Genomic DNA, 24,152 nt, shown 5'->3' with positions numbered 1-24,152 from the left:
CCCCACTTACTGTAGCAAGGTTACAGTACTGCCATCCCTCGCCAACCGCGAGGGGTTCCGTTCCTGGGAAACCTCGCGGTTTATTTATTCCATTTTATTTAAAATATTTTTATGGCGAATTTGCAGGTGACAAGCTATAGGAATGCCTTGAAAACAGGGGGTTAGGGAATCACGGTCGCGAAAGGGCCACAAAATACAGTACAAATTAGAGACAATTGCCCCCTAACCCCTCCCAAATTGCCCCAATTCCCAGAAATGACCCTCTGTCCAGCATCCCTTCTAAGAGGCAATCCCAGGTGTTGCTGACTACAATCCCCATAATCCCCAAGCAAAAAGCCATTGCTGTAGTCAAAAACATCTGGGAATCTCTCTTACAGGGAAAAGTGCCCCGACCCCCGAAATTAAAAAAAAACAACCACCCAATTTTCCAAAAAAGTGTCGCCAAACCGCGGATACTCGGGTCGTAGTTGGTGAGACCAGTCACAATTTTCCAGTTGCGGATACTCAAATCCACAATTGGGAAACCCGCGGTTGGCGAGGGATGGCTGTATATAAACATAATCAAGGATGATGATAACACATGTAAATATAACTAAAGAAACAAAGAAAATCTCTTAACACAGCTTAACATGACACGATACAACCAATGCAGGAGGAGGAGATTTTTTTTTGAAGCGTTTGTTTGTTTTTAAAACCACCTTCATTCAGGATATTTGGCTTATGTTTCAAAGCACAAACAGTTCATTGGGGTTTGACCCAATCGCTTGACTTGGGCAACTTGTGGTTTTGGGACTACAACTCCCATCACCCCCAGCCTCCAGCCATTTGGGCCGAGGATGGTGAGAGTTGTCATCCAAAAGCAAGACTGCCTTTCATTTTTGCCATTCATTCGGGACTACAACACCATCATCCCTGGCCACAAGGGCTGGGGATGATGGCAGTTGTAGTCCAAAAGCAAGTTACACAGGACTGCCTTTTATTTTTGCCATTCATTAAAGACTAAAACGCCCATCAGTATTGTCTGCACTGACTGGCAGCGGCTCTCCGAGGTTGCAGGCAGGAGTCTCTCCCAGCCCTACCTGGAGATGCTGCCAGGGACTGAACCTGGGACCTTCTGCATGCAAAGCAGATGCCCCTCCACTGAGCTATGGCCCCACCCAATAAGGAGAATATCTCACAGCAGACAGAGCTGGCATGCAGTTCTCCCATCCAAATGCAAAACGAAGCAAGCGAGGACAATCCGTGCTCGAACCAATACTTACGGTTCGCCCCAATCAAGGACTCGATCCGCTCCCTGCGCCTCTGCCGCAGCCGGTGAACCATGAAGAGCAGCAGGGACAAGATCAGGAAGGAGGAGATGCAGCTCACGATGAGACGCATGCCGCTCGCCATGGAGTCAAACAGGCTGTTGCCATCTGCAAGTGGGGAATCAAAACCGATTCGGCTGTGTCGGACGGAACCCTTGAGGCTCCCTCTCCCCAGAAGCAAAGAGCAATGCCACCCACACACAGTTATGCCACGTCCTTCGACGCTTTGGAGTGGCACAACATTTAAACACAACCGATCTCGCGCCAGTGAGCTGAACTGAACCTAAATACCAGAACTGGTTTAGAGAGGAACACACACTTCTGCCTTCTACGGAATCAGGCTGCTGGTCCATGTAACTGGTCCATGTAACTGGCAGCAGCTCTCCAAGGTTTCAGGAAAGAGTTTTCCCAGCCCTGCCTGGAGAAGACTGTGTGAAACCACTGACATATTGCAAATGTTTCTTCATCATCCTCAGACACAAACTGTAAATTAATTGTAGCTGTGGATGATGGGAGTTGAAGTTCTGCAACAGCTGGGGCACCACAGATTGGGAACCCCTGGATTTAGACAACACACACTAACATGGTTTTGAGTGATGGAGGAAGGCCCTTTCTCTTTCAGTACAAGTAACACCAAAGTTACTTGTTACTTGTTAGTTACTACATCCAAACTAAGAGCTGGACACAGGGAACACTTCTGAACATGCACGGGTGTGTGTGATTTTTAGTGAACCCACATCCAAGGGAGCCACCTGTGCCTCCCAAAAATATGTCCCTGAGGGTCTCGGGATACCTCAGGGACATATTTATGAGGAACACGCAATTTTTTTGCTGGGGGTGGGGAGGTCACCAAAAGTTATCCCTCCTCTCCATTCAAGAGTAGGAGGGTTTCCTGCATCCAACTTGGTTGGGATATAGGTAAAAGACTATTTCCGATAGGCTGCAATTGGGAAAGTCATTTCGTTCGCTTGACCATACAGAAGCCATTTTGTTAGCTTGATGCTAGAGCTATTTGAGCAGAAATGCCTTGCAAGGAGAAATCAAGACACCCACTTAGCAGGCAGGCAGGCAATAGCTAAGTTGGGGTTTGGGCTTGAAAGAGATTTTAGGGGAGTAAGGTCCCTGGAGATTGGAATAACGCTTTAGCAGACAGTGTCAGCAGCTGCACTTTGCAAAACCCTGGCTGGAGCATTCTGACCATGCATGGAAAATAAGTTCTGTCCCTGTGACTTCCTTGTTTTAATAGACAGGTGTAAATGTCCAGCTAACCAACTGAAATGTTTAAGCAACTTAAGACAGTTATGCAACTTCCTCTTTTGACCATGTAAGACCCATGTTCTGTACTTTGCAAGTGGTCTTTGAGGTCTGATCAAGTTTGTAACCTCTCTGACCCATTTTCAGCTGAAACCACAGCATGAAGGTGGCGTTTCTTCCATACAGTGGAAGGAAATTTTGCTTCCAATTATCGCTACATAAAACCAACAGGCGCTCCTATCAAATCTTATGCAGAGAACAACAGCTCCATCTAGTGGTTACATGTGACTTTGGGGCATCCCAAATAAAGACAGCACTCTTCACAGAGAAAGACTGTTCCCTGCTCGGCACTAAAACTGTCTTTTCTGTAATTGTTCGAAGAGCTTTAGCCACAATGGCCCAAGGGAGGACAGGCATGGTAGTCCAACAATATTTGGGGTCCAAGTTTTAGAACACTGATAACGAAGACATTGAAGTGGTGGATAGCTTCTGCCTTTTAGGATCAACCATCAACAATAAAGGATCCAGCAGTCAAGAAATACGCCGCAGACTAGCACTTGGTAGGATTGCAATGAAGGCCTTGGAAAGGATATTGAGATGCCGTGACGTGTCTACACCTACAAAGATTAGAATCGTTCGGACCATGGTTTATAGCGTGACACTCTATGGATGCAAAACTTTGGACTTTGAAGAAGCAAGATAGAAAAAGCAGTGACACTTTTGAACTTTGGTGCTAGAGAAGACTTTTGAGGAGACCATGAAAACAACCAGGAAAAACAAACAAACGGATCATGGAATAAATCCAGAATCAATCCAGAATTTTCACTCGAGGCACAAATGACCAGGCTCAAACTATCCTGCTTCGGACATGTTATGTGAAAAGCCAGCTCCCTTGAGAAGTCTATAATGCTGGGGAAAGTTGAAGGCAAGAGAAGAAGAGGATGACCAGCAGCAAGGTGGATGGACTCAGTGACGACAGCATCATTACTGAGAGACCTTCAAGGCCAAGCTGAAGACAGATCATCCTGGAGAGAATCTCTCTATGTGGTCACTAAGAGTCAACACCTTCCTGACAGAACTTAATCAATCAACCTAATTAACTAAAATAATTTAAATACCACCCAAAACTTGTGTCTCTGGGTGGCTGTGTCTATGTTAGTCTTTAAAGTGCTGCATCTTCTTTGAGGCAATTAAAGGCAGTTTTGACACCCACAACTTTAGGGAAAGTGTTCCGCTGAGAACTTACCTTCAACAAAAACAACACACTATCCAGGTTTTCCTTAAGAATTCTGATAAACTATTGTGATAAGCAATTAACAACTTCATAGCAGAAGTCAATTGCTTTTCAAGAAGGTTCTAGAAGCTCTCTCCAAGTAAAGACCACAAGCAAGAGGAAAAGCAGGTTAACGTGTCATTGGAACTCTTTACCTGGATCCAAGCAGGTAAACTTGCAGCACTCCTTGGGATCTTTTTGGAATTGATGGCATCCCTGCGGCCGCTCACACAGAGCCGCCACACACATCTCTGGCTCGCCCTTGTGACACGTGCAACTCAAACAGGGATCATCTCCTTTCGGGGTGAAATAGTTGCCTTCGTCAACAATGTTGTCTTTGATGTCCACGCAGGTCTGGCCTGCAACAGAAAAAGGCATGCCAATGCGAGAAATCAGTCGATGCAAGGCGATGCAAGAGATCACCAGCCACACAAAACACGATTTCTAAAGCACGGGTGCCCACCACTTACAACTACCAGGATTCAAAAGACGACTCCCAAAGAATAACAGTCTTAAATAACCATTTCATCCAGCTACAGCTGCCTAGTAGGGCAGAGCAATATAAGGGAGCCCAGCATGGTTCAAGCAGCTAGAAGACAGGATCCTCGTTCAAATCATGCTACAGTAAATAATTCCCAAAATGGCTGCAGTCTCTCCTCGCCCGGCTAAAAAATTAGGACTACAGAACTCCTGAATGCTCACGAGGGTAAAAAGAGAGAGAACATTTTTCTTTACTCTGTAAACAAAACATGAGAAGAATAGGCAATAACAATAATACCCCTGCTAACTGAGCAAAGAGGCACCTTTTTAAAGTGGTGATTCTCTTTATTTAGCAGGGGGAGAGCAATTGGCCCTATCCATCCCCAGCACAGCATCCTTCCAGTGGCTGCTGCTGTTGCCTATCTTAGGTTTCTTTTTTTAAAGACTGTGAGCCCTTTGGGGACAGGAAGCATCTTATTTATTTATATCTATGTAAGTTACTTTGGGAACTTTTGGTGAAAAGCGGTATATAAATATTTGTCGCATTCATAATAACCAGAAGAGGGAAGGGGAAGGGGAAACGTAAGCCCCAGGCAGACTCACGACTCACTTCTTTTGCAGAGGAATGAAGATTTATCGTAGCAGTTTTCAGCATACCAGCTGTGAAAACCATGATGCCGGAGAGTCGGGAAATGGGAGCACTGGAACTGGGCACAGAGGATGTTCTCGCTTTCAGACACGGCGCTGCTGTGTGTGGGCGGCGGGGGCAAAACCACTTCCGACGAACCTAGGGCGAGAAAACGTATCGCAGGAGGCCTTAGTGGAGACCCAAGTCACACACGAAGCGAAGCCACTTCAGGAGCTGCTTGCAAAAGACCTTGTCTACATCTGCGGCAGAAGGAGGCACCAGAACATAAGGAGCCGCTTCCGACGGAGTCAGGCCATTGATCCCTCTAGCTCAGGACTGCAGACACGGACTGGCAGCGGCTCTCCAAGGTTCCAGGAGGGAGCCCTACCTGGAGATGCCGTCACGGATCGAGCCTGGGAGCTTCGGAGAGCAAAGGAGATGCTCTTCCACTGAGCTATGGCCCTTCCAGTTCAGTATTACCTACACTGACTGGCAGCAGTTCCCCAAAGTACCAGGCAGGAGACGCTCCCAACCCTACCCGGAGACGCCAGGATCCTTCTGCAAGCAAGGGGATGCTCTACCACTGCGAAGACCTCAACATTCCACCACGCAGGCGGAGAAAGACACATTTCTGCATGTTTTCTTGCAAGACTCCCCTTTTTTAAAAAACGCCAGTCAACATTCAAAGACAGGACTTCCCCCACCTGCAGCCTGAAGGATGCTAATCTGCTCTAGCGCCTCAGGATCCTACCATCCAGATCCTCCTGCCCATGTAGACACAACCCGAGACAACAGCTGAGCCTCAGATGTGTGGCCATTTCTGTGAGCGGGTTCCCCATCGGGGTCGTTTTCCATGACCCCTCGTCTCATGCACGAATTAAGCCGCAGGACAGCGGTTCCCAAACTCAGCTCCTCAGACGATGCCGGACTACAACTCCCATCACCCCCCACCACAATGGTAAGGGGGTGATGGGCGTTGTGATAGCTGGGTACTCAAGGTCGGGAACCCCCATCCTTGGAGACCAACAGAAGGGAGATGCCAGATAGAGCCCCACTATATCCTCAACCAGCCTACTGCTTTTTTTTAAAAAAAATAGACATTTCTAAGTGCTCTGTTCTGCCCGGAGGCCCCTAAAGTGGTTTATGTGGTGGTTAGGGTGCCATCCGGACTTCAAATTAACACTTATCCAGCAAAACCGGCAGATGGCAGTCTTGCCTTCCCATCATGTGGATAACATAAAGGAAACAGAGGGTAGGTATAAATGGACAGTTCTCTAAAAAGGGAGGGAAGTAAGAAGTGGGGTCCCCCAGGGATCTTTGACGCTTATCTACTGTTGAAAGGCATGCTGTTGCTAATTAAAGATGCACATGAAAGAAAACTTTATAGACACAGACACACAGACACTAAATGGCTTCAATTCTTAGTTAAGCTGCATGGAAATCCACTGTAAAAATCTTACCTTTATAAGCAACCTCCCATTTCCCTTCGAGAGAATGATTTCGGCTGGTGATGACAAACTGATAGCCAACCCAGAACCTGCAAGGGGAGATTTTTTTTTTTTTTTAAGAATGCCTTGTAAAACGCCAAAGAGGGGGAAATGTTTAAAAAGGTAACGCCAAAAAGCCAAGACCAACGCTTCAAAACAAAAATATGCCAACCTTAATTGTTTTTATAATAATGAGCGACTGATACCCAGACTCAGTTACTCAACAGTACTAAGGAGATTCTCTAAAATGCTACTTAATTTCAATAGGACTACTCTGGGGTAATTTAGTCTGCATATCTGCTAGTATCTTTAGGAACCCTCTTTAATAATGTTTTTTTTTTAAACACCCCTTATTAGAAATGCTGAAAACCAATTATCTTTAATATGCATAATCCTGACAAGGCAAGGAACCAGGAGTCATGTGCAGATACTATTTGGAAACACTTGTGGTTTGCACTGAAGCCTCAAAATCCGGTGTTTTGCAATGCAGCCTGCCTGTCAAATGTACAGTAAAGGAGGACTCCACTGGTGGGGGAGAGAAACTCGAGATTATTTGAAGCAAACAAAAATCGATAGAAATCTTCTCCCTGTTTGCCTTCCTTCTGTAGAACTCGAGTGGTGTGGACAGGATTCCCAGACAGTGTCCGTTGTTAACGGGGATTCCCAGATGTTGTTGACGACAACTCCCATCAGCCCCTGAAGGCCTCACGCTCACCTCCGCTGGTCCTTCTTCCCAAAGCCCTTCTCCTCGGCATCCCACTCCTGGGCCAAGATAAATTTGAGTTCCAGGTCGGTGGTGAAGGTCGCCAGTGATCCATTCACCCTCTGGCACATCTGAACAGCGTCCCAGTAATTCTCGCCGTTTAGGTACACCCGGTAGCAACTGGCTGTGCCCTCGTAATGGTGCCATCCTGACGGGCATTTCCCTAGGAAACATGGAGAGGAAAAGGGAAAAAATTCCCATCACCCAGTTAGGATCTCGACCTGATACACCGAGTCGGTGCTGCCGAGTCGGTGCCGACTCGTGGCGCCCACAGAGCCCTGTGGGTGTCGTTGGTAGAATGCAGGAGGGGTTGACCATGGCCTCCTCCTGCCCAGTCTGAGATGCTGCCTTTCAGCACCTTCCTATATCGCTGCTGCCCAATAGAGGTGTTTCCCATAGTCTGGGCAACATACCACCAGGGATTCGAACCGGCAACCTCTTGCTCCCTAGGCAAGTTACTTCCCACCGCTGCGCCATTAAGTGGCTACAGTTTAGCAGCCTGTTACTTCTCAGCAGGGCGTAAAATCCCGCCAGCACTTGTTTAAGACACTTTGCACGCTGAACCAGTTTGAAAAGCATGACCCAGGCCGGCGTTGATCAGCCCGGTCAGGGTCTGGATCCTGTTTCCAAGTCTGCAACTTACTGCTAAACCGGACCGGCTGGGCCATGTTGACCGTGTGGAAGCGGGTCGTCTCTCCTCCTCTTCCGCGATTGTGCCTGGAATCCGCATTTTCCTTCCCGTGATATGTCCGCTGGTCCCCTGTAGAATCTAGGACGAGAGGGAGAATTTTAGTTCCTGCAGAAAGTTGGGGGCGAGGGGAACTCACTGGTGGGGGGAGCCATGCACTAAAAAGACACACCCCAAAATACCCCACACATTTAAATTCCGCTCTTCTGCCAAGGAGCCCAGAGCAGCGTACATGGTTATGTTTATCCTCACAACAACCCTGTGAGGTAGGTTAGGCTGAGCAATACGTGACTGGCCCTGAGTCTTCCAGTAGTCTTGTGGCAGCCAGCATGACTGGTCCCCTTAGCTAAGCAGGGTCCACCCTGGTTGCATATGAATGGGAGACCAGAAGTGTGAGCACTGCAAGATATTCCCCCTCAGGGGATGGAGCCGCTCTGGGAAGAGCAGAAGGTCCCAAGTTCCCTCCCTGGCAGCATCTCCAAGAGAGGGCGGAGAGAGACTCCTGCCTGCAGCCTTGGAGAAGCCGCTGCCAGTCTGTGAAGATGATACTGAGCTAGATGGACCAATGGTCTGACTCCGTATATGGCAGCTTCCGGTGCTCCCGAGTACATGTACAAAATAGCACACGGCTATTTTTACCCTCACAGCCAGCCTGTGAGGTCGGTTAGGCAGAAAGATAAGCAGCTGGGCCAGAGTCACCCAGTGGGTTTCGTGGCTGAGTGGGGATTTGAACTCGGGTCTCCCCCGATCCTAGTCCAACACCCTTCACCACGACACCATCCGGGGACTAGAAACAGCACTGCTTCTTAGAGGGGAGGGAGGGAGGGTGTTTCTGGCAGCCACGTGAAGAACACGTCCCCAGACGCAGCACGGACCGCCGTTCCGTTCTCCCTCACCGGAGCCAATGCCAATCTGACTGCACCCATAACTCACGGCTTACATAAGGTGTCTCCTCGCATGAGCAGCGTGGCTTCTGGAGCAGAGACAGGAGGCTGCAGTAGCTACCTCCATGGCTCTAAAAATCACAAGCTGCAGGTCCCCCCTTCCCAACCAAAAAAAAACTTGTTTCGGAAAGGCTCTCCCTCCCTCCCTCCTTCCCTCCCTCCCATTAAAAGAAAAAAAGAAAAAGCTTGAACTGGAGTTCCCACAAGGAGAGTATTGTCCAGTGACCTCCTTTCCCGGACTGAAATAAAATTTATCTCAACAAGTGTGACAGAGTCCATTTATTTAAGCGCTTACTTCCACTATACCAGGGGAGCGGAGGGAGATGTTCTCAAGCTTGGGTCCCTGGATGTTGGCAGACTACAAAGCCCACCATCCCCAGGCACAGCGGGCCAAGGGCTGTTCCACAGTCTGCCTCGTGCAGCGGTGGGCTCTCCTTTACTGGATGTTTTCAGAGGCTGGGCAGCTGTTTGCAGGGGACACCCTAGCAGATTCCTGCACTGAGCAGCCCGGGGTTGGACTAGATGATCTCTTAAGCTCCCTTCCAGCTCTCACTCTGGAGAGCTATGTATTCTGCTCTCTCCCTCCATGTATTCTAGTGTACACAACGTAAGAACAGCCCGGCTGGATTGGGGCCAAGGCCTATCTAGTCCAGCAGCCTGCTTCACACAGTGGCCCACCAGATGCCTCTGAGAAGCCTACAGGCAAGAGGCGAGGGCCTGCCCTCTCTCCTGCTGTTGCTCCCCTGCAACTGGGATTCAGAGGCTTCTTGCCTCTGAGGCTGGAGGTGGCCCACAGCCACCAGACTAGTAGCCATCGATAGACCTGTCCTCCATGAATTTGTCTCAGCCCCTTTTCAAGCCATTCCGAGAGCTGCTGCCAGCCAGTGTAGACAATACTGAGCTAGATGGACCAAAGGTCTGACTCAGAAAGGGACGGCTTCCTCTGCTCCGATGAGTTTGAGGCAATATACAAATATCCTAAATAAAGAAATGGCAAACTTCAGGATCCTTGGGGAGGGAAGAGCGCGCCATTATTTTGCTGTCAGCCCGAGAAGGGCATCACGCCAAGAATCCTCACAGATGCAGCGTTAAGCCGCAGCCAGCTGGAGTATCATTGCCAACTCAGCTGGAAGAGAAATCACCATTCACGGCATTCACAGGAGACCAAGGGAACCTGACACAGCGGTGGCATTAACCCTCCGTCCCGGAGCGAGCAAACCCACAACGGCTGTTTGAACTGGCCAATCAGCTCGCTGAATCAGCCCCTCCCAGAATACGTATTTATTCCACGAAAAACAGAGCAGAGAGGAGGCTGCGTAAATCCTCCCCGCAATTTCAAGCACACAAGCCAGCGGCAGCCGGTGGGGCTTTATCCTTTCTAAGCCCAAAGATCAAAGATCCCCCCAAAATTAGGATGGGCCAGAGATGCCACTGGCATTCGAGACAAGCTGGCCAAAAGGGAGGGTTCCTGAGCGTCGGGGCTTACGGTTAAGCTGGAATTTAATATAATTTGGTGTTGTGGGGGGGAATCTTCCCCGGTGCCTCCTTGCTATGCAAAGAAATTGGGGGAAGCAAGATTTAGCACTTGACAACTGAAGAATGGATATACACGCAGGCCTCCTAAAGATTCTGCTCTGCTGCAAACATGCCTTGTGGATTGATCTTTGCAGTCGGGGTAGAGTATTCGGAGACCCCACAAGGGGCAGACTCGATATACAGAATGGCTTAAGATCATTCTAATTGGGGGCGGGGGGAACTTCCCCCCGCATCTGATCAGTACAGACGTTTGGGGTGCTTTATTTTGTGGTGGTTGACCACGGGCCTGGCCATCTGGCAGTGGCTGCAGCAGGATCATATCGCTTGGTTAGGAACGTAGGAAGCTGCCATATACCGAGTCAGACCATTGCTCCATCTAGCTCAGGACTGTCTTCCCAGACTGGCAGCAGCTCCAGCAGGAGTCTCTCCTGGCCCTATCTAGAGATGCCAGGGAGGGAATCTGGGCCTTCTGCACGCAGGTGCTCTTCCAAGAGCATCCCTACCCCTTAAGGGGAATATCTTACTGTGCTCAGACATGTAGTCTCCCATTCAAATGTAAACCAGGACAGGCCCTGCTTAGCAACGGGGACAATTCATGCTTGCTACCACAAGACCGGCTCGCCTTCCTGGTTTCTGCAGAGAGAATCAAAAACTCTGTCCTGAGCCGGTCATGTGGTACCAAGCACTAATGGTCCACTTTGTACCAAGTTTGGGGGGTGGACTAGAAGACCCTTAAAGGTCCCTTCCAACTTCAGAATCCTCAACATTATTTGATTCTGCCTTTGCTCTTGCACATTCTCTACCACTGTTCTACCACTCTGGGGGATATCGATCAGGCCTTGGCCGATTTTCTACAGAGCTAGGAAGCAGCCCAAAATTTTAGAAACCAGACACAGGATACTTGGGTGGGTGGGGGAGAGAAAAAAAGCTGGTTACGGTCTTGAGTAGGAGAAAGATGGGAATGGAACCAAAGAAGTAGGCAGGCCTCAACCTGGTACTTGGAAACAGCAGACTGGCCAATATATCAATTCGTCCTCTTACCCTAGGACAAGAGTTCTTTGCGCATACCAGTTTAAAAAGTACTCATTCCAATGATATACCCACTCAGTTTTTGCTGGTTTTAACTGGTGTACCAGAGGAACATGTGGAATTGCTCTGCATAATGCATTATGGGATGAGAGCTGGTCTTGTGGTCGCAAGCATGACTTGTCTCCTTTGCTAAGCAGGGTCCACCCTGGTTTACATTTGAATGGGAGACTACACGTGTGGGCACTGGAAGATATCCCCCTTAAGGGATGGGGCTGCTCTGGGAAGATCACCTGTATGCTCGCATGCAGAAGGTTCCAAGTTCCCTCCCTGGCATGTCCAGATAGGGCTGGGAGCGATTCCTGCTTGCAGCCTTGGAGAAGCTGCTGCCAGTCTGTGTAGACGACACTGAGCTAGACGGACCAGTGGTCTGACTCAGTATATGGCAGCTTCCTGCGTTCATTTTCAGTCTTCCTCGGGGGCAACCTTGATAGGATATCTACCTTCCAATAGGAGCTTGAAGAATGCCTCTCCCTTTTGTTTTAGATCAGAGGCGTAAAAAAAATACCTTCAGATGAGTCACACTTAATCTCGTGTTTACGGACGCCTCTATGGTGCTGTGCTGCTTCATTATTGTGATGTCTTCAATGCCAAGCTGTTAAACCAGAATGTCGAGCAAGGCCTTAACCAGAGACACATTATGAAGGCGGTGGGTTCGGTAATCAAAGTGTCGGGTAAGATTACATAAGCAGCATGTTTTTCTCACCAGCATCAAGCTGCCAGCTGTTTTCCGGGGCTTGCAAGACAGACGGAGAGAGCTTTGTTTGCCTTTGTGGGAGAATTTGGATCCAAGTTGTAATAAATCAGCTGTTTCCTGGCAGCCCAATTAAACAAAGCAGTCGTGGATTTGCCCCATAACTGAGCCTCGGCAAAACAGGCTAGGAACAGGAAGGGCCTGTGCATGTAGGCGGGGGAAAGTAGGAAAAGAGGAAGCTGCCATATACTGAGTCAGACCCTTGGTCTATCTAGCTCAGGATTGTCTACCCAGACTGGCAGCAGCTTCTCCAAAGTTGCAGGCAGGAATCTCTCTTAGCCCCATCTTGGAGATGCTGCCAGGGAGGGAATTTGGAACCTTCTGCTCTTCCCAGAGCGGCTCCATCCCCTGAGGGGAATCTCTTGCAGTGCTCACACTTCTAGTCTCCCATTCATATGCAACAAGGGCAGACCCTGCTTAGCTAAGGGGACAAGTCATGCTGGCTACGACAAGAGCAGTTCTCCTCTCCTAAAATGGAACATGGGAAGCTGCCATATACTGAGTCAGACCATTGGTCTATCTAGCTCAGTGTTGTCTTCACAGACTGGCAGCGGCTTCTCCAAGGGTGCAGGCAGGAATCTCTGTCTCAGCCCCGTCTTGGAGATGTTGCCAGGGAGGGAACTGGGAACCTTCTGCTCTTCCCAGAGCGGCCCCACCCCATCAGGGGAATATCTTACAGGGCTCGTGAATGTCGTATCCAATCCAAATGCAAACCAGGGTGGGCCCTCCTTAGCAAAGGGGAGCTGGCTACCACAAGACCAACTCTCCTCCGATACACCTCTGTTATCAGCAGCAGCACAAATAGCACATCCTTCAATCCTTGCAGCTATGTACCATAATACAGGATAGGTCTCAGCCATAAAATGTTCATAGAATCATTGGGCTGGATCAGGCCCAAGGCGGCCCATCGAGTCCAGCATCCTGTTCCACCCAGTGGCAACCACCAGAAACCTCCGCCAGACCAAACCGCTCCTCCCAGGCCCACTTACTTGGACAGTCCACTTCGTCACTCTCATCCTCGCAGGTGGGCCACCCATCGCACTGCCAGTTCAATGGGATGCACTGGATGGAGCCGCTCCGGCAGGTGAACTGTCCTGGGATGCAGCGCAGCTCTGAAAGACACACGGAGGGGTGCGTTGGCGACCTCCCGCAGACAAAAACATCGAGCGACAAACTACTATGCCCGGGGTGGAGAAATGCCAGCTCATTGGAGCAGCCGGACAAAATGTGTTGGTACATTGCTCATCAGGGCTTTTTTTCCCACTCGCCAGGCACCATTCTTCACTCGCCACAGACTAGCAGACGAGTGGATTTCTGCAGCCCCAACTATGCCGCTATATAGGCTTGCCCACACGACTGTCTGGAGGCAGGCAGGAGCCCAGGCAAGCCGTTACCCCCGTCCGCAGCACACGGTCACCACCGCCGCCGGGCTCTGCTAACCCAGCCGGCACACGATGGTGGCCGGCGAGGTCTCCAGAGCCGCATCACCAGCTCCAAGCCCCACAATTCCATGGAAGGTCCTCCAAGAGCCCCGATACCTTCCCAGCAGGCTTTGCACTGCCAGCAGAATGGAAGGGCCTCGTGACCCAAGCAGCCGATCTCTCATTGGCCACGAAGGAGCAGGAGGCGGGCACAGCCCTGTCAAAGGTGCTCCAGCTTCGGGAATCACAGAGTGTGCTTTGAAGGCTAGTGTGTCCACGGACGGTGGCCGCTGTAGGCATAGATCTCTATGGTTGCCGTGAAGATGGGGGACGTGCTGGATGCCGGTAGCTGGGCAGAAACAGTGTGAGGGTTCTCACAACTGAAGGATGGGGGTAGGAGAACTCTCCTCTCCTCCACCCTTGGTTAAAAGCTGGGAAGCTGTGCTGGGAGCAACCTGGGCTGGAGGAAAATGCATGAATTCTGACAGCCATACAGATCTGGGTAGCTCGCCTCCCACCCCGATTTTAACGGTCAGGAAACAGGCAGGTCCAACAGGTAGGGCTGAAACCCTTAAAATTAGGTGCCCAGATGCGATCCAGGTTGAAACTTGGAACCAACTCCTCTCAATTTTAATGGGGTTTTCTCCCATGCAAGTACGTTTAATAGTGCGGTCTGTGAAAGCTGTGCGGCTGTAAACGCCTGTAAAATGCATGCCGGTGCTTTCTAATGGAGGACTCTCCCGGGACACACCCTAAGTTGGGAGAACGGCAACACCTGCAAACAGGTTTTTTCAGGCGGGTGGAAAAGGGACAGAGGAAAAACTTCGTTCTGAGCCACTATGGAGAACCAAGATCATGGAAACACAGCCGGTGCAGGCTGTTTAGCATTCTGCCTCAAAGAGTTACGTGAGGTTAGCAGTTCCTTAGAATCAAGGGAGCTAGCTTGCAGCCCAGCCACGACCATCCAGAAAACGACGGGAACAGCTGAGACAGATAACTCCGCTTGGCATATGGAGATCTCCTAAGGCGTAGTGTGCACATTGGGACACCAACACACACCGAGAAAATCTCTGCACATCCAGCACAGCAAACCCATTTGCCAAAACCTATTTTTTCTGTATGCAAACCAAATGCGATGGGATTGCGAAGCCTCTCTCATTGTCTTGGTCTGGGGGTTTCCAAGGATTTACTGCAGCTGAGGATGCTGGGAGTTGTAGTTCAGCAACATCTAGAGTGCCACAAATGGGAACCCCCTGCTCTAGCCCGAGGGTGCCCAACCGGGTTTACTAATTTCCCCAAGTACTTTTAAGTAGAAATTTTCCATTCCAGGTTTTCCCGGAAAATCTACAACCCTGGCAAGAATCTACCAATATCCACTTGCTGCCATAAAATATTAACAGTATTTCTTCCCAGAGCGGACTAGGAGTCCCCCAGATTGGCGGCCAAATTATTATTGTTTATTCGATTTCTATACCGCCCTTCCAAAAATGACTCAAGGCGGTTTACACAGAGAAATCATAAATAAATAAGATGGATGGAACCCTGTCCCCAAAGGGCTCACAATCTAAAAAGAAACACAAGGTAGACACCAGCAACATCCACTGGAGGGATGCTGTGCTGGGGGTGGATAAGGCCAGTTGCTCCCCCCCTGCTAAATATAAGAGAATCACCACGTTAAAAGGTGCCTCTTTGCCAAGTTAGCAGGGATTAATTCCTACAGCACAGAACCATTTAAGCTTAAGAAGTTCCTGCTTTTCACGCACACAATCCTAAATCAAAACAGAACTTTAAAAAGCCTCCCCTTTTACTAACATTATTCCTAAGGTTGCAGAACTGCCTTGCCTGCTAAGGACCACAAGCCAAACTGAAAATGGCTTTAAAAAAAAAAGTCAGTTTGGGAACCCAATAAATGCGGGGCAGAAACACGCGCAGAAAACAAAGAGGAAGGGGTCTCCAAACCAAGGCGTAAGAAGGCGACGAAGTCGTTTCAAGAAGACTGCAAGTGCTTTGTCTTAAGGAGCAGAAAGGCTGCTCACGCCAGAACAAGGAAATAAAAATAGGCCTATCCTGCCTGACACGCCGCCTACTCAGAACGAACATCCAGGTCACCAAAACGAACGAAGAATTCAGACCTGCTAGACGACTGGAGAAGACGACGACGGACGGACGGCCCCGACCCATTTGCTACCGTCTCCCCCAAATCAGCGTATGCCACGGTGCAGGGTGGGGAACCGTCACTTCAAGGGGCAAAGCAGAGCCGAGTGTGCTGAACTCGGAGATGGGGTTATCGAGAAACTAAACGCCACCGCGACAGAGGACAGGGCGGCCAGGGAGGGGGGAAATCTATAGCCGGTGTGCAGCAACAAGAGGAGAGAAGAAGACTGAAGAGCGCAGCACTTAGGAACTTTGAGGTGGGTAAGAGCAGGAAAGGAATAGAATGCAAGTAGCACTAAAAATATCCAAACAATGCTATTTAATGGCGCAGCAGGGAAGTAACTTGCCTAGGGAGCAAGAGATTGCTGGTTTGAATCCCCGCTGGGACTATATCGGGCAGCAGCAACATAGGGAGATGCTGAAAGGCATCATCTCATACTGCGCGGGAGGAGGCCATGGCAAACCCCTCCTGTATTCTACCAAAGAAAACCACAGGGCTCTGTGGGCGCCAGGAGTCGAAACCGACTCAACGGCACTTTAACTTTAATGCTGTTTTACTGGACAAATAACGGCACATCCAAGAGGTCACCCTTTTTAATGGGGCCGTAGCTCAGTGGTAGAGCATCTGCTTAGCATGCAGAAGGTCCCGGGTTCAATTCCTGGCATCTCCAGGTCGGGCTGGGAATGGCTCCTACCTGAAACCTTGGAGAAGCTGCTGCCAGTGAGTGTAGACAGTCCAGAGCTGGAGAGGCCAATGGTCAGACTCAGTATAAGGCAGCTTCCTATGCTATTAGTGGCACTGGAACATAGGAAGTTGCCATATACTGAGTCAGACCCTTGGTCTATCTAGCTCAGGATTGTCTTCACAGACTGGCAGTGGCTTCTCCAAGGTTGCCGGCAGGAGTCTCTCTCAGCCCGATCTTGGAGATGCTGCCAGGGAGGGAACTTGGAGCCTAGATGCTCTTCCCAGAGGGACTCCATCCCCTGAGGGGAAGATCTAGCAGGGCTCACACTTCAAGTCTCCCATTCAAATGCAACCAGGGCAGACCCTGCTTAGCTAAGGGGACGGGTCATGCTTGCTACAACAAGACCAGCTCTCCTGTCCAAGTTGCTTAAACCAGAGCTTGACAAATCCCAAGCACCAGGGTGCCTAGAAATGTAACTGTGATACCTAGACTAGGATAGTTGTAGGTAAAGGTAAAGTCGAGTCGGTGTCGACTCGTGGCGCCCACAGAGCCCTGTGGTTGTCTTGGGTAGAATACAGGAGGGGTTGACCATTGCCTCCTCCCACACAGTATGAGATGAGGCCTTTCCGTGTGTTCATAAGAACATCAGAGCAGCCCTGCTGGATCAGGCCCAAGGAAGCCCATCTAGTCCAGCCTCCTGTTTCGCACAGTGGCCCACCAGATGCCGCTGGAAGCCGACAGGCAGGAGTTGAAAGGGGCCTGCCCTCTCTCCTGCTATGACTCCCCTGCAACTGGGACTCAGAGGCATCCTGTCTGGGGCAGACCCTGCTTAGCAAAGGGGACAATTCACGCTGGCTTATGAAAGCGTTCCCAAGAGACTGAACAGCCATGCTGCAAAGTCAAATTGCCAAACACAGCTGGGAGATTTAACTGTGAAGTCAGCTCTTTGAGCCTCACTCAGAGCTGGATTGCCAGGCTGTTTCCACATCAAGTTTTGCAACCGATGGGGTGAGCCTGGGGCAGACGGATTCTCAGGGGAGGCTTTCAGCAGCTCACACGTCAGCAGGTTTTTTGTGTTGGTTTTTTTTTGGGGGGGGGGGACAGTGGGGACGGACAGACACATCTTGGCATTTGTGCAGGTAGCGTCAAGCAAGATGCCACCCCTCCGTTATGAAACTTAAAGGGCTCACTTCAAGCGTTTTGAGATGTTCTTATGACTCCTTTAAACGCAAACAAAGCCACAGAAACAATTTGTGAAGCGTCTTTTAGAGAGATGGAAAAAATATACAAAGGCTGGAAAAAATATACAATCGGCTGGAAAAAATATACAAAGCAAGAGAATTAAGGGGGTGGGGTTTCCCCAAAGGGATGTAACAACTTATATATCACTTTTCACAAAAGTTTCCAAAGCAGTTTACATACAGAAATAAGGAAGGAAGGAAGGAAGGAAGGAAGGAAGGAAGGAAGGAAGGAAGGAAGGAAGGAAGGAAGGAAGGAAGGAAGGATCCCTGTCCCCCAAAGGGCTCACAATCTAAAATGAAACATAAGAAAAACACCAGCAACAGTCACTGGAGGGATGCTGTGCTGGGGATGGATAGGGCCAGTTGCTCTCCCCCTGCTTAAAAAAGAGAATCACCACATTAAAAAGGTGCCTCTTTGCCCAGTTAGCAGGGGAGGCTGTATGAGGTTTTTCATGGGCTCACACTGACAAGTGGGTTTGTAAATGACAAATTAGAGTGAAAACAAGTCCATTCTTATCCTATGGTTTCAAGTCTACAACAATGGGCAGGCTAAAAGCTAGGGAATCAGTCCATATCGGACACTCACCTGAAAGAAGTCTTGCCAGAGCTAGCCCAGGACCTGAAATTTGAAATGTAAAAGAAAACTTACAAGGGGTATAGGAGATGGCAGCGTTCCATTACCAGAAAGGCCAGATCGTCCCCTTTGCTAAGCAGGCTCCACCCTGGTTGCATATGAAAGGGAGACTAGAAGTGTGAGCACTGGAAGATCTTCCCCTCCGGGGATGGGGCTGCACGGGGAAGAGCAGAAGGTTTCAAGTTCCCTCCCTGGCAGCATCTCCAAGATCAGGCTGAGAGAGATTCCTGCCTGCAGCCTTGGAGAAGCCGCTGCCAGTCTGTGAAGGCAATACTGAGATAGATAGACCAAGGGTCTGACTCGGTAGAAGGCAGCTTCCTACGTTCCTATATTGTGCACCTCTTCAGCTAAGAGCAGTGTTCCTTCTAAGGTGTGCGCTCATGCCCGCGCTCACAATTTCTTTTTAAGTCTGCACAGTTAATTTTAGATCCCGCACAGGTTGAATCAGGAAGGCCCCACTCTGGATGCAGGTGCACGCACACTGCCTTGATCCTGCCGCCCAGAACAAAACCCATTCCGCACAGAGACGGAAAAAACGAGAGAAAACACTGGCTAAGAAGTAGGCATACTCTTGCATTTCACTAGTGCAGGGTTGCACAATTGTAATCCAACTCCAGCAATAGGTGGATTACAGCCCCCATCAACCCTGGGCACAGAGGCCAATAGTCAGGGATAATGGGAGTTGTAGTCCTAGAATATCTGGGAACTTGGGGCTGGAAACACCTGCTGAACAGACTCCCCTGATTACCAAAAGCAATTACCCTACTTTTTTTTTTTTTTTTAAAGGATAGAATAAACGAGCACCGTATACAGCCTTCTTACAGAAACCATGAGAACAGTAGCAAGGAGACAGAAAGCAAAAGGAAATTACTCCAATCCCCGCTAACTGGGCAAGACGCACCTTTCAAAGTGGGGGTGTTATTTGTATTTCGCAGGGGGGGAGCAACTGGCCCTCTCCAACCCCGGCACAACATCCCTCCAGTGGCTGTTGCTGGTGTCTCCCATTTCTTTTTAGTCTTCAAACTCTTTGGGGAACGGGAACCATCTTTTCCGCGTGGTTTGCTTTTTTTGAAATCGTGCGTGGAAGCCAGGAATGCCACTCGTACACAGTGCTTTACTCCCAGGAGGAGATACATGTACAGACACACATGCACACCCTACGAATCTGTACAAGGACTGACTGCCAAAGGGGCCGGACCAATTACGGCTCAAATGGGCCGGCCCCAATGGACCCGCAAGGGCGGAGCTACCAGTGTTCCAAGCCCCGCCCCCACGGCCACCTCCATGGCTCCTCCTCCTCCTCCCACTGACCGCTCCTGCTGCCATCCTCTTCCCGAGCAGCCCCAGAACCAGCTGGGAATCCAAGGCGCGCATGCGCCCCGTGTCATCACAGCGCATGCGCACTCTGCACTCTATAGAGATGCCTCAGGGGCTGCTGGGAAGGAGGCGAGCAACGCCCAAGTGACCAGGCAAGGTGCCAAACAGCCATGCGGGTGGCAAGAGCGGCTGCGAGTGGCGAGGGGGGCATGCGCGCAAAGCTCTTCAGGAGGCCACATGCTGCCACTGATGGTGAGGGTGCAGAAGGGGTCCCCTTTCCCCGAATGCCAGGGCCGGTTTTTTATTTCCTGTTCAATTTTTATACCACCTTTCATAATGCATCCCAAGGCAGTTTATAAAAAGTTAAGACACAATAAAATCCCATAAAGGTTATATCTAACGCCTTGAAATCAGGGAAACGGTAAAAACCTTAAAACCGCAAAACACAACCATTAAAAAGACAAACAGAAACAGGAAAGCCGAGAGACTCCGCAGCCCCTAAGGGGGAAACGCCTGAACAAATAGAAGGGTGGTTTTAAAAACAGCCACAGATGTCAAGGAGCGGACATTCACTGGGAGAGGATTCCAGAGCCTGGGGGCAACCACCAAGAAGGCCCTGTCTCGGGTGATTTTTTTTTCCCATCCCAGCCTGACACTACATCTATAGATCAGCTGGTAAAGACAGTCCAAGCCACCTGAGGGGCTACATATGAAGCTGGATCTGTCTCAACTTGGCCTCATCCTGCCAAGTCACCTCTGCATTCGCCACTTCACCCTCTCCTCCCACTCTCTGAGGGGCCAGATGCAGCACCAGTGACACGAGCTGCCAAAGAAATGTGTCGTTTTGGCTGAACATTGCGGTTGGCGGCGGCATCAGAACTGGGTGAATGGAATCCCTGGTTAGAAATTCCCCAGGCCTCTCCTCCTGCGGAAGGCTCTGTGGGCTCAAACAAAGAGACCTTTTCTCCGGCTGAAAGGGGGACGCTTTTGCCCCAACTTCCAAAGATTCCCAAATACGAAGCAAAGCAAGACGGGTTGGGGGGGGGAGCACCTGAACAAAGCGGCCGGTTATGTAATACAGGAACTTCAATCAAAAACCACCCTTCCTTCCAAAGGGCTGGGATGGCGCACTCAGGAACTGCTTGCTTTGCATTGCTGAGAAATTATTACCTCGTGACAGCAAGTAAACAACAGCGGGCAGAGTGGAGGTCTGGCGGAGGAAGAGAGTCGACGGCCGACTCCACCTCGAAGGCTTCGGACCTGGATTTCCGGCACTCTCTCGGTCCCCTTTCCTTGGAACTGCCCGAGACTTTGACAGGGAGCTTATCTGCCTGCAGATTTAGCCTGTGAAGACTAAGCAACTCGAATGCACACATTCGCTCGGCCTTTGCCTCATTTTATGGAGTGTGGCCTACGACCTTGACAAAGCTCACGGAAAACCAATTTAGACTTTCAAGATCAAATCTGGTGTCACCGTGAGAGTTTGGGGAAAGGAGAGGGGACAGAGAGGAGTAAGAAAGATTTCCCCAGCCACTGAAGCACCAGGAACGTTCCAGAGATGAACACTCCATGAGCAGACAAGGAAGCCCCTGTTCAGACATTACGGAGCACAGGTGTACAGCTCTCATGCAGACTGCGGTGTTCGTTTTTAGAAGGTGATCGGGGCACAGGTCCCTCAAATGCACAGTACACATTGGAAGGTGTGCTCAGCATAAAGCATGGACAACTGCACCTGTGACAGATATGTAGCCGTGTATATTGTGGAGTTACTCTACAAGAGTTCAATACAATGTCTAACAGAGGCTGAAGTGTGTTCATAAGAACATAAGAACAGCCCTGCTGGATCAGGCCCAAGGAGGCCCATCTAGTCCAGCATCTGTAACCTGCCCAGAGAAGCGAGTGTGGGGCGGTATAAAAACATGTTAAATAAATAAATATGCATGCAGATAAACTTCACGCACTCTACTATTAAAACAAACTTAGAGCTGAGAGTACAGAGGGTGAGTTTTTGGGATCGCAAGCGTTTGCTCCAAATAAGCTTCATCTTTTTGGTGTACGGCAGTAGATATACAATATGCCTTACTGGGTTGATATTCGCACAGCCCTCTTTGCCAAGACCTAAAATGCTCTCTACAGCTGTGTTTCCTCAGTGCAATCAGTGAACTTCTTCATATACACATCGCTCATTAGTACTTGACAGTTTGCTATCTGGAGAGAAAAGAAAGATTTGCAGACATGACCGCTGTGAACACTGAACCGTAGCGGCTAAGAGATATTTGACATAAAAAAGTTGAACAAGCAAAATTTCCTTTGCTAAAATCTACCACTCTTCAAGACAGAATAGATTCTAGATTCTTCAAGACAGGCTAGATTCTTCGCACTTGAAACTGCATGCACCTAACTTCCGCCATCAGTGCATATGCATTAGCCTTTTAAAAACTAATCGCAAACAAATCTGGATTACCATTAAGTACATCTGAGGCTCTGGAGGAACAAAGCGCTGTGATTGCACTTAGTATGTGGGGAAAGTGCGCGCACACACACACACACACACACACACACACACACTTTTTCTTAATTTCGCCCTTACAAGTGACCCAGCATTATCAGTGCAAGAATGTAAGATCAGAGGGAAATCGGCTTACAATAAAAAAGGAAATTGCAGTGACATTCACGCCTATCCTTTACGCAGCCTGCATCCTGCTGTTATGCGCAAAATGCAGAACATGCTTGGAACTGGCTCCAAAATGCCCCATTCCCAATCTCAGTTCCCACAGGCAGCATCCAAATTATGGGTCAGTTAGTTAGCCCATTTCTAGAGGAGAGCTGGTCTGGCGGTAGCCAGCACGACTCGCCCCCTTAGCTAAGCAGGGTCTGCCCTGAGCTAGGTGGACGGAGTTCTACCTTCCTATAACTCAGCCGGACCTAATCTCTCGAAAACACATCGGGATGGGGCCAGAGCTCAACACACTCCCTCTCACACTGGGGGGGAGGGAAGGACCACCAGTGGTCCCCTGCCTTCCCGTCCAATCAAGACCCACACGGTGGGTGGTCCGGGTGAAGGTTTCCAGGCACACATCCAAGTCTGCCTAGGCAGAACACGCCTCCTGCTTGGAATCCTCCGAGAAATCAATGCACCAGCTGGACTTGGGGCCGCTCCGCGCCGAGCGATACTTTGACAAAGGCAGGTCATTTGTTAGGGCTGCACGGAACCACCCCGTGTGGTCCAGCCTCACAGCAATTTCCGGCAGCCCAACGGCTTCGAAGTTTCCCCTTCGGCTGCTCCGAGCCGCGAACAGGACGCTTCCCGCAGCGGGAGTTTGTTTCTCGTTATTTAGAAGGCCAGCTCCATCACGACGCTCTCCGTCTTAGAACAACAATCCTTCAGTCTGCAAAAAGGGAGCCAGCGCAAATAAACTCACATTTCTTGGCCGGCGTGGAAACAGGCTGAATGCTTTCTGCTGCCCTGCACGGCCCCTTTCCAGAGGACAAGGAAGCGTTGAAGAAGATTCCCATGTTTACAGGCTTTACTGGCTGCAGAGAAGTTGCCAGAAATAGCATTGGTTGCCCTTTGGTCCACCGGAGGATTCAGCAGCATCGAATGGATCCTAAAGAGATTCGGCGATTTGCTTATTTTCGCCAAGTCACAGTTTCTTGCAGGAACCAGGGATGTGCGCTTCGTAGAGAACTGAGAATCGGGAAATAATCCGATGCCCTAAATCTACAGATTTTGTATGCTCAGGGGTGTTGATGCAGCCCAACAACTGCATCAGCATGGAAGGGTGAAGTTGGACACCCCTGTAAAGGTAGATCGGAACGTAGGAGCTGCCGTACACTGAGCTATACCATTGGTCCTTCTAGCTCAGTTTCGCCCACACTGACTGGCAGCAGCTTTCCCAAGGTTTCAATCAGGAGTTTCTTCCAGCCCTACCTGGGAATGCTGCCAGGGTTGGAACCTGGAACCTTCTGCATGCAAGCAGATGCTCTAAAACTGAGCCACAGCCCCATCCTCTAAGGGAAATATCTTTCATCCCACATGTAGCTGCCCATCCAAATGCAAACCAGGGGGGACCCTGCTCAGCGGGGACTAACCAGCAGAAGGTTGCCGGTTCGAATCCCCGCTGGTACTCTACCGGGCAGCAGTGATCTAGGAAGATGCTGAAAGGCATCATCTCATACTGCATGGGAGGCGGCAACGGGAAACCCGTCCCGTATTCTACCAAAGACAACCACAGGGCTCTGTGGGTGCCAGGAGTTGACACCGACTCGATGGCACACTTTACCTTACTGGAAGACTGGGGGCGGGGAGAGGGAGGGGAGAAAGAGAGAGCCTGCTCCCATTCTGTGGGCTAAATCCTGGCCCAGCACAGAGCTAACATGGTACAGCAGCCACAAACTGGAATCAACGGAGACCCAGATTAATGAGAAAATGAAATTCAAATCAATTTTTAATTATGCCAGCAATGGCAGGCCGTGTAGCAAATGCTGATTAGCCGAGA

General features: G+C 49.9%; 1 protein-coding gene and 1 non-coding gene across 5 annotated transcripts in view; one reads left to right on the top strand and one right to left on the bottom strand.

Annotated features, from left to right (window-relative positions):
• The window catches only part of DGCR2 (DiGeorge syndrome critical region gene 2), a 38,870-nt gene that overhangs the window by 6,233 nt on the left and 8,485 nt on the right, over nucleotides 1–24,152 (bottom strand). The window contains exons 2-9 of one of the 4 annotated variants that reach the window (XM_053280008.1): nucleotides 18,289–18,321; nucleotides 13,190–13,312; nucleotides 7,836–7,961; nucleotides 7,145–7,364; nucleotides 6,403–6,479; nucleotides 4,925–5,101; nucleotides 3,990–4,193; nucleotides 1,263–1,415 (exon numbers count right to left, since the gene is read on the bottom strand). In XM_053280008.1, coding sequence (XP_053135983.1) covers nucleotides 1,263–1,415; nucleotides 3,990–4,193; nucleotides 4,925–5,101; nucleotides 6,403–6,479; nucleotides 7,145–7,364; nucleotides 7,836–7,961; nucleotides 13,190–13,312; nucleotides 18,289–18,321 — 1,113 coding nt within the window. The remainder of the gene's footprint in view (nucleotides 1–1,262; nucleotides 1,416–3,989; nucleotides 4,194–4,924; nucleotides 5,102–6,402; nucleotides 6,480–7,144; nucleotides 7,365–7,835; nucleotides 7,962–13,189; nucleotides 13,313–18,288; nucleotides 18,322–24,152) is intronic. The other 3 variants (XM_053280010.1, XM_053280011.1, XM_053280012.1) reach the window with 3 other exon arrangements.
• On the top strand, nucleotides 16,378–16,446 carry TRNAA-AGC (transfer RNA alanine (anticodon AGC)). Its single transcript has one exon. It is a non-coding gene; the product is annotated as a tRNA-Ala (tRNA).

Source organism: Hemicordylus capensis, chromosome 15 (assembly GCF_027244095.1).
Source record: "Hemicordylus capensis ecotype Gifberg chromosome 15, rHemCap1.1.pri, whole genome shotgun sequence".
Lineage (NCBI taxonomy): Eukaryota > Metazoa > Chordata > Lepidosauria > Squamata > Cordylidae > Hemicordylus > Hemicordylus capensis.
Note: the sequence above shows the minus strand (reverse complement) of the source record. Positions and strands in the feature narration are given on the sequence as shown.